Raw genomic sequence first — 10,631 nt, 5'->3', positions numbered from 1 at the left:
TATTCGATGACTAAAAACTAACGGTAGACTTTTATAATCCACTATTTGCATGCGAAACAACATTTCCTCCACCTCCCACCACAACTTAACATTTCTCTTCAAATCCAAATTTTGTAAAAAATATTTTCATAAGCAATTTCTAAATCGAGCCGTCCATAATACAGCCGACACAGAGATCCATTTCCAAGTTAATTTTGAAAAAATAAAAGGGTCAAGAATTTATATTGAAATGCGCACCGAAATCCTTCTATGGATTACTCTTTTTACCTTCTTAATAGCAATCCGCACGTTTTATTATTTTAATGATACAAGGAAAGCAGTTAACAACATTCAATTACACGCATGTTTGATGTCATGTGCCAGCAGCTTACATCTGCTTCTCATTTGCTACCACAACCCTGTCACCAAAGTGTATTAGCTTATTCTTTTTCTTAAAAAGGTAAAACTTTCAAAATGAATACCACAACAAGAATACCAAATCCCATAACAAAATGGATAGGTTTGATGTAGACAGCCTGCCTTAGAGAGGCTGCTTCCATACACTACCAAAATGAAATCTCAAGCTTTATAAGGAAAGACTGGGCAACCACCTTATAAATGCTCCTGGAAACATTTTTGACAGCATGGATGCTTTCACTTTCACAAGCCAAACATATAGTCCGTAACATGGAAGGTGAACTAAAGCAATGCCAAAGTACCTGCAGGATGTGAAAAGTCATATCTACCCCGAGAGAAATATATATATATATATATATATATATATATATATATATATATATATATATATATATATATATATATATATATATATATATTTCATTGGATTGGATGCAATGCAACATACCACATAGGAGCCCATGGAGTAGCAATTTCCAGGAAGGGATAAGGCCACCTGCAATAGCCTCTCAAACTTCAATCCCGTGAAATTTTACAGTAAATAATTGATAAATGAGAAAAGAAGTGAGTGGAAATCACCATGTAAAGCAACAGGCATGCATGACCCACTGGAAAATTATATAAGCTGAGCTCCACAAGACAAAGTATGTTAACCCGTGCCACGTAAATTGCTACAAGGGGCACAAGAAAAAGACAAACAGTGAGATAATGGCCATCAGCTCGAGACTTATTAGGATCATTAATATAGTGAATAACCAATTGGTGAATGTGATCCAATTACTTACTAGGCTGTTGAGAGCAGAATCAAGGAGGAGAAAAACAGCATTCAGGGAGTGCATGCAACCAATCAACTGCAATCACAACAGAGATTTATAGCCAAACCAACTCAGAGTCAGAATGCCAGCAGCAACAGTTCCAAATGAATACATTTGTTATGAGCTAGCAAATAATAAAAAGAGAATGATAAATTTCCAGGAAACAAAAGGAAAAAGGAGGAGATTTTCATCGGTTGGTATTGTATTGACAATGAAAGAAAAGGTCCAAGGGGCAAAATATGCTAACCAAGGTAAGCTTGAAGCCATCGCCAGACTGAAACGGGAGTAATAGGCACCAAAATACAAGGTCAGTAAGCACAACAGCACCTGCACAAGTCTGTTCACATACACCAAGAATCAGCTTTAAACACTTTTCAAAAAAAAAAAACTCATGTGATAGAAAGAATACCAACCTGATAAACATTCTGCATGAGATTTCCCCAAAACCCAGCTTCTTGATTAAACTGCAGATTGATGGAATTGGAAGCCTCGTTATCTTTAAAAGAGCTAGAATCCTTTTTCAGAAACTTGTCTCTCTCTTGATTTTGATTTGGAAGGGGAGGCTCTTTAAAGTGCATCCAGCAGCCATGAGCAGATATTATGGTCCCAAGCTACATGAAAGTAAGCAGCACCCATGAAATGTAACCCTTGGAACTTGGAAGAATAATTCTTTGCGCATTACTTGTGTGGTAATGACCTCAATTTATATACAATTTCCGAACATGAAAATGGAACTAAATCAATCCTATCTAAGAAAACAAATCAAATCAAGAAATCCTATTACTAAGATATAAGTAGAATATTTCAAACAGTCCTCAAGTTGGAAGAAATATGATAATCATGCCCAACTTGTTACAAATATTATCAATTTGAGTTTTCCTACTGATGTGTAAGTGTTCCCACTCCCACAACAAGTACCTAATTAAATGACAATCAACTTTAATGTGTTTGATTCTCTCACGGAGGACTTGGTTCACGGCTGATTGGTTGTCACAATAAATTTGTAGCAAGTTATATGTGGTTACTCCAAATCCCAAAGGAATTTCCTTAATTACATGATACATCTGTAATGGCTCTATATTTTGACCCGACACTTAATCGACAAACCATGTATCGTTTCTTGCTTTTTCACAAGGCTAGATTACAATTCAACAAACATAGTTTCACGGAAACAAGCAAAAACGACAATTTTTTGCTTATGGTGGTATTATGGAAGCCTATGATGGTGATGGTGGTAGTGGAGGAAAGTTACTTGGGAGGAGCAACACATGATTTGAAGACTCCTAAGTGCAAGAGGGTTTGACTCTAGAATAGAGTATGATAATAACCACAATAGTCTTTTTGAACACGGGAATACCCAAGAAAGACACACTTGATTCGCAGACAACATATCCATGTACAACATCATTTCATTTGCAAAAGTTGATCACTAATGGAAAGATTAAACCGAGCTTTTGTGGCACAAATGTGCAGACAGACAAATCGCTTCACCAAGCCAAACATGACTTCTTCAGGACGCAGCTCGACTTTGAATCATAGAGGAGTGTTGGTTGACTGATTCAAAATAATAACTCTCATGTTTCTTTACTTTCAGCATATATATAGTGGGTCTTAAAGTTTTTAATTTCCAGGGTTGTGGTCCTCATTTTTAGTTTTCTTTCAGTTATGTATTTTCAGGAGATTCTTAATTTTGTACTCTAAACAACACCATTGGGACTCGATAATGAACGTTGGTCCCATCACTTTGACATAACCTTGTCTTCTATATTGACACCAGGTTATCATATGTTTATGGATCGAAGATGTTGGAAGGAATCATTCCAAGTATGGGAGTACATTATAGCTAATATATTAGAATTAGATATTCTTGCAATATCCTCACTATGACAGATTAAGTCCCTGGTCCACCTAACTTTTCGGTAGTTAATTTAATCGCAGTTTATCAAGTTTTTTTAGTTTGCAAGCAGAAGCAATGTGCTTGTGATATCTTTGTAACTGCCTCACAAAAAAGATCATATCACTTCCTCCCACATTATGCGTACTAAATCCAAGACCTAATATATTTGGAACCGAACCCTATTCAGATACATTTGAGTTTAGAATATTAGGTAAGTAAATTGACATACCACAAAGTAGACCATGACCAAGCAAAAAGTCCATCTGTAAAATTGATTAATAAACATTAATTAAGAGCGATATCATCAAGAAATTCAAACCTGAAGAAATACTAGTGCTTAGTGGTTATGAGAATTTTTGTAGAATCACCAGACCCAAGTGCCAGAGAGCCACCTTGAGACATTTAACTCCTGATTCTTAATAAATCTCAAGGGATTGGATTGGATTGAAGGCACACATACGGACATACCACATCTGATCAGTGATCCTATAAGTATGTACATATGGGGGACAAACATTACACATCTTACATCTCTCTTTGCTCACATATTCTGCAGTTTACTGATTCTCACGATGGTAACAAGTAACAAGTTTAGGAGGATGAGACTATCAACTTATTATAACAGATCGACTCTTTCTAGCCTGAACCTGATACGCATCATATTCATGGTTTTATCTACGCTGTTCTGCCTACTCGGACTTTCATGGCATGTAATTCAAATTTTTGGATTGCAGCCACTTTACCAAATATGTTTAACATCTTCTATTTCTCTCCTCTCTCTTTTCTTTTCTTCCCTTTCTAAACAATCGGGCATCAGACGCACGCTCTATAGTATAAAGACAAATCATCTGCTAATGTTTAAGGGACGGATAATAAACTATTGCCAAACAAATAAAAAGTAGCACACAAAATTAAACTGAAGTAAACATGGCATACTCACTGGGTGTAGAAATAGAAGACGAAGGGGCCGAAGGCGAGGACTGTTTGATATAGCAAGTAACCCATGGAAACGAAGGAGAAAAGCCTGTAGAGAAGAATCCAGCGTGGATGAAGGTTCCTCCAGCAAGAAATCCATAGATGATGGGTTTTAGTGGTATGTGTGTTGTTTTTAGTGATGATGAATCTCAAAGAGACCAGCGTGGGAAGCAGGAAGATGAGAGCACAGACAGGTACTTGCCATCGAAGCCAGTACTCCAAACTCCCATCCTCCATGGATGACGCCGTGATGGTGAGAAGGATAGATAATCCATGTGGTGGGTGGGAGGAGGCATTTGTATTTCTGGGAAGGCACCTAACAGTGATGACGTTCTTCAATTCCGGATCGGTGTCGCTGTCTGGGCGAGTTAACCAAGCATCTTCGTTGACGCGAGTAAGTCTAAATTTGAAATTCGTCAACCACCCCTCTTTTACTACGGTTAAATATCTGATATAGACAGATATTCTTTTTACAAAATTGTAAAATACTCGACCTTTATTTTTAAAATTATATGGTTTTGCTTTAAAAATATTTAATGGTGTACTAATGGTTTATTTTTGAATATCTTATGCCTTTTATGTTCAAAAACATTAAGGGGTGTTTGATACAAGGAAATAAAACAAGGAAAAATAATTGATTCTTGGGATAATAACTTGAAATATAATATATTTTTCGATTTATATACATTTGGTCATTGAGTTTTTTTCGTTTATATTTACCCCTTCAACTTGTTCAAGTATACACATTCACTCTTTATGACCCGCTACTCAAGGTTAGCCGGTAAAAATGACTTAATAGGGTAATATATTTCTCACTTTGTATACATTTAGTCTTTAATATTTTTGTACACATTTAGTCTTTAATATACTTTTTTTCTTGTTGCAAAATAAGTCATTTTTATTTTTGTATTTATTCAGTACTTATGAATGACTTCTTTATGTTTTTTTCACGACATCTTATGTGGGACAATCATTAATGAGGTGTTTGAGGCTTTTGATGTTTATGTTCATCGCAATCTCGACTATTTAGTTGCTTAGATCTTGTGTTCTGAACGTCATAACTTCTTCATATGATCTTTATATTCAAAAAAATAGTTTGTTTGGTTGAGTTTTGGCTGAGTTACGCAGCTCTAAACAATAGCTGTTAGGATTGTTATGAAGTATTTCACCATTTTTTATATTCTTTGTCCAACTTTAAAGCATCAAAAAATTTGCATATGAGCTCGGAACGAGGTGATTTTTTTCCAGATTGTAGTCCTCTTTCTTATCTATGTTTTTGGCTCAAAAAACAGCTTGTTTGGTTGATTTTTGGCTGAGTTGAGCAGCTCTAAACAATAGTTGTTAGGATTGTTATGAAGTATTTCACCATTTTTTTATATTCTTTGTCCAACTTTAAAGCATCAAAAAATCTGCATATGAGCTCGGAACGAGGTGATTTTTTTCCAAATTGTAGTCCTCTTTCTTATCTATGTTTTTGGCTCAAAAAATAGCTTGTTTGGTTGATTTTTGGCTGAGTTGTGTAGCTCTAAACAGTAACTGTTATGATTGTTGTAAAGTATTTCAACATTTTTTATATTTTTTGTCCAACTTTGAACCATCATACAATCTTCATATAAGTTCGGAATGATGTGATGTTTTTTTTCCAGATTGTAGTATGCGCTCCTGTCTACACTTCAGGAAAAAAAAATAGCTTATTTTGTTTAGTTTTTACTGAGTTATGCCGCTATAAACAGTGGCTGTTAGGATTGTTGTAAACTATTTCAATATTTTTTAGATTTTTTTGACCAACTTTTACTTGTTTGTATATATGTAGATGACACGATCAACTTTGCAACAACGGATTGTACGAAAAAGAGTAGAGTGGAAGTTGTGCCAACAATTCTTTTATTCCATGTTTTATGTAAACTTCATTATTAATTTGTGGTGTTGACACTATGTTTAAGTTTGGATTTATTTGTAACTTATTTATTTATATTAGAAATATGTTTTTTAATACTTGGTGTATAAAGAATAATATTAAATGTCAAGAAAATAAATTATTTTGTAACAAATAATGTTAAAATAAAAAATTATAAGCATAAAAGATGCATATTTTTACAAATTAAGATGTACATCATAATGTATTTTTATAAAACAAAATGTTGTTTGAAAATGAATAAACAAAGTAAAAAAAAATCATTTTCATTTTCACTATTTAATACAATCAAACAAGAGAAATAATTATCATAAACATTTCTCTAATAGATTCCCCAGTTCTACCAAACAGTAGAATCAATTCTCTTTCTTCATGTTAATTCTTTTTCTCTGCATTTCCATTCTATGGTGTAATTTTATTTCTCTATACCAAACGCATCCTAACTTTAACAACTTAGTTGCTAATTTTTTAAAATAATAATTTATCATCGGATATTATTTCTGCAACCAAACTACAATGACCATTTATTCATCTCTCTCTCTCTCTTCTTCTTCTTTTAATTTTATTCAATTATTATACATTAATTCCTTTAATTAATTTTTTTAATTTCTTCTTATTGGATTGATTTTTTATTGGTTTATTATAGATTAATAAATATTATTTTTAAAATATATAATATTTAAATATTAATGAATACTACTTTATTTGATTATTAATTTCATTTAATTGATTTTTTAATATTTTATTGGGTCATTATATATTAATAAGTATTGTTTATAATATATAATATTTATATATTAATAAATATTACTTTATTGTATTATTAATTTTTAAAAAATTTTTATTGGATTAATTCTTCTTTGTTGGATTATATATTAATAAATTTTATTTTTAATATATAATATTTATATATTAATAAATATTACTTTATTGGATTACTGTTTTTTAATTATTTTTTTGAAAAGAAAATTAATTGTTTTTAATTTCTTTTATTTTTTTATTATTCTAAATCAAAAAACCTATAAAAATCTCACCCACCCCACCTCTCTTAATTTATTTTAAATATTTAAAAGATAAAATATTTTAGACAACACTGTTAGATTGCTTTTTATGCATCATTTTAGCATATTTTATTAACCATTTTCTTAGCTTTTAAAATCAACCCAAAAGGTTGATTTTAATGTCATTCTTGAAAGCTTGTAAACAAGTGCTAGAAAAAGTGTTTAAGAAACAATTCCACAATCACAACTTATGAGCATGTTTTTCCAACAATTACAAGATTATAATACTGTAACATCCCAAAAACCATGGTAAAAAAATTTATTTTTTAAAAGCGGAAAGGAAGCCATTTTCATAGAAGTCAAACACCAATAAGATAATTGTTTCATAAAATGGAATCAATCATAGCATAGTAACATAACTTCTCTCATAAATATGAAATCTCTAGGATAGTGTGTACAGTCACGCATTTGCTTTACCTCGATCCTCATAACTACCTAAAACATTTAAATCCACAATTGTAATCCAAATATTAATGATTTCTCCAAAATACCCCACATAACGATACATATACAATGCATGCATACAAGGCCTACAACATTGTGTTGGACCGCCACTTGGGCCTTCAACATAAAGTTGGACCACCCTCATTGGGCCTATAATATAAAGCTAGAACGCCACAGGTATCTTGGCCTTCAGCACACAGCTGGACCGCCTTAACCCATCCCCAATATATGCATATAACAACAAACTACCAACAAACAAGCATAGGTAATCACAATAAATCTACCTGCCTAACATAACTCTACAACATACCAACATCCTATCATATAAATGATCCATACTGTAGTACAAAGTATAGTGAGAACTCGTCTCATAAATGGAAGCAAATATCCATACAACTTGACTCACATAAGGAAACCGATACAACACCCACCTATACATTTATAAGGTTCAAACATTAATCTATGATCTAAACCATAAATTTTGACTTAAAGTCAAACTTAGTAAAAAAGTCAATGGTCAATGTCAATTTGTCTCTAGTTACCAAACTGCGGCAACAGACAGACAAAACAATCGTGAGGTTCATCATCCACCGCGTCGTGGAAAGGCCCTTGTCGTGTCGTAGTAACGTCCATTACAACTTAAATCATTAAGCTCTTAAACCTTATTTCCAAGGCCATAAAGCTCAAATCAGGATCGATTTAGTCCACGCATGGATAAAGTTTCAAATTTTATTTATTTCTAAACCTCTACGAACTCCATTTTCATATAGTTAATTAAATGATTTGACATTACGTAGTTATTATTTATATTCATTTTAGTTTTGTTATAACCCAACATTTGATTCTTAACCCAATTCATATTAGCCGCTTGAATCGGAGTTAGTTCATGCTAATTATTCAATTTGTAAAATCTGTAATTGTTTTATTAATTGATGTTACGTGACACACATTGAATTGGTTTCGTGATGACATTAACTTCAGTGTAAACTAAAATTGCACATTTTATGCTTCCCGACTTCTGAGAAGTATTGAGTGTTATTGGGAACATTCACACAAAACTTATTGTGATCATTCAATCTATTTCCCAAAGCTTGTTTAGAATAGGTTAGTAAGGTTAGGTTTTGTAATGTCCCAAAATACAGAGTAAATTTTTCATTTTTAAAACAGAGGAATCCATACCATTAAATCATAAATAGGTAAAATCTAGGTATTTGATAACATAAATCAAACTAATAAATTCATAAGTATGGAACATTCCAAAATCATAAAAAGCAACTGTGATGCAATCACGTAGTGCTACTTCTGTACTGCCAAAAGACTTGCAACATTTAAACTTAAAATTGTAAGCACAAAGCTTAGTGAGTTCTCAAAATACCACATACCATAACGAGTCTCGCCAATAAACATATAAACGGACCTCACCCAATAATCATGCAACCCAACGGGTATATAAACGGGCTTCGCCCCTATAAAATCCATGCAAGAGTCACAAATATAAAAGAACATAACGATATCTACAGTCATATAGTATAATGATAAGAATCACCTGAATAGTAAAGCAGACAGTCACCACAACTAACAGGTAATGTGAAGGATGGTACTACACATCACCTAAACATTAATCAAAAGTTCAATCCTCAGTCTATGACCTAAAACCCTAAAGTTTGACCCAAAGTCAAACTTAATAAAAAAAGTCAAAGAGTCAAATCCTGGTTAAACAGACCCTCGTGCCTCATAAGGATGCCCCACTGTAACATCCCAAAATTGAGACCCAAATTTTTTTGTTCTAAAGTATATTACTTGTAAAAATAGTTAACGGAAAACATCATTGATATCCTTTCAAACATAAAGTCACAAATCACAAGTCTCAAAACCATATTAGTAAATAGTATAATATCATAGTACAATCCCAGGTTTCTCAAATACGGAATATCATGTGTGAATGTGTGATGCACTGCTACCCCGAGGGCTCCTTCCCCTTAGATGAAGAGGTAATTGAAACCAAAACTAAAAATCGTAAGCATAAAGCTTAGTGAGTTCCTCCATCATACCCATAACAAATAATGCATAATCTTCAGTATCTTTCAACCGGTAACTGGCGGGCATAGCCAGGAGTTGGGCTCCTCCTCGGTATCTTTCAACCGGTAACCAGGAACTAACCTCCCCTTCGGTATCTTTCAACTGGTAACTGGTAGCTACCCTCCCCTTCGGTATCTTTCAACCGGTAACTGGTGAATATTTCACCCTTACTATTGCTAACACATATCAAGCACAGTAAACATATCAAGCACAATAATCATATCAAGCACATTAATCATATCTCATATAAACACTAAATAATTATCACAAAGACAATCATCTATCCAATACTCTTACTTGTGGGCCAGCATTGTGGTCGTAGACCCACTCCTACTAGGAGAAAACTCACCTCAAAGTCATGTAGTGTCTGCACCAATCTCGGTATGAAAACCAACTCTCCTTGAATCCTTAATCCCTACACAACAACTTTTCTAACTTATCAATTCATACCCGTAACCCTTACAAGGGTCAACTCAAGTCCAAGACAAGATCAAGTTCAACACCTTGGTCAATGGTCAATCATCTGGTTGACTCGACTCGTCGAGTCCCCATATCCACAAAATGCCATAATCCCGTCCTAACTCTTCGAGCCTAGCAAGAGCTCGACGAGTTCGCCTTCAACAACACATCAGACTATCTTCAACCGAATCGCCGAGTTTGTTCTTGAACTCGTAGAGTTCATCTTCATCTATATGAAGGTGTTCAGTCTATGACTCATCGAGTTCTCCTTGAACTCATGGAGTCCATCTTCATGTGGTTGGGATATTGTCTTGAAATTGCCGAGTTCATTCTTGAACTCGGTGAGTCCTTTGATCTTCAAGTCCAACACAAACCCCCTAATAGGTTGAGTGTCCCCTCCACTCAACCAAAACCACTTCCAGAAGACATTGGGGAAAAAGAGACTTGACTCACCAAGTCTCCCAAGAGACTCGTTGAGTACCTCTATGATCAAAACTATCCAGTCAATGATAATGGGTCTTAGTACATTAAAACCATAGATCTGACCTCCTAAGGTCCATTTCATACGTAAAGTTCCAATCTTGACGTCC

At 33.8% G+C, this 10,631-nt stretch overlaps 1 protein-coding gene across 2 annotated transcripts; it reads right to left on the bottom strand.

Annotated features, from left to right (window-relative positions):
- Window positions 1–218: 218 nt before the first annotated feature.
- On the bottom strand, window positions 219–4,424 carry LOC111882768 (uncharacterized). Of its 2 annotated transcripts, XM_023879134.3 has the most exons (9): window positions 4,049–4,423; window positions 3,338–3,371; window positions 1,625–1,822; window positions 1,459–1,548; window positions 1,182–1,247; window positions 976–1,067; window positions 845–892; window positions 591–698; window positions 219–398 (listed from the first exon to the last, which is right to left on the bottom strand). In XM_023879134.3, exons 1-9 carry the CDS (start codon window positions 4,318–4,320, stop codon window positions 368–370), a joined length of 939 nt encoding a protein of 312 aa, XP_023734902.1. In that variant the 5' UTR covers window positions 4,321–4,423; the 3' UTR covers window positions 219–367. The 2 variants fall into 2 exon arrangements, with proteins under 2 accessions (XP_023734902.1, XP_023734903.1); XM_023879135.3 differs by lacking the exon at window positions 3,338–3,371 and having other exon boundaries at window positions 4,049–4,424.
- Between the last annotated feature and the right edge of the window lie 6,207 nt (window positions 4,425–10,631).

Source organism: Lactuca sativa, chromosome 8, assembly GCF_002870075.4.
Source record: "Lactuca sativa cultivar Salinas chromosome 8, Lsat_Salinas_v11, whole genome shotgun sequence".
Classification (NCBI taxonomy): Eukaryota; Viridiplantae; Streptophyta; class Magnoliopsida; order Asterales; family Asteraceae; genus Lactuca; species Lactuca sativa.
Note: the sequence above shows the minus strand (reverse complement) of the source record. Positions and strands in the feature narration are given on the sequence as shown.

What these genes read in the sequence shown, in the direction of transcription:
- LOC111882768 (XM_023879134.3), bottom strand. Translation starts at nt 4,320, where the DNA reads ATGGAGGATGGGAGTTTGGAGTACTGGCTTCGATGGCAAGTACCTGTC. An exon ending in TGGTCATGGTCTACTTTGTG is followed by an intron (nt 1,823 to 3,337) that starts GTATGTCAATTT and finishes ACTTTCATGTAG; the next exon opens with CTTGGGACCATAATATCTGC. An exon ending in ATTCTGCTCTCAACAGCCTA is followed by an intron (nt 1,068 to 1,181) that starts GTAAGTAATTGG and finishes TGCCCCTTGTAG; the next exon opens with CAATTTACGTGGCACGGGTT.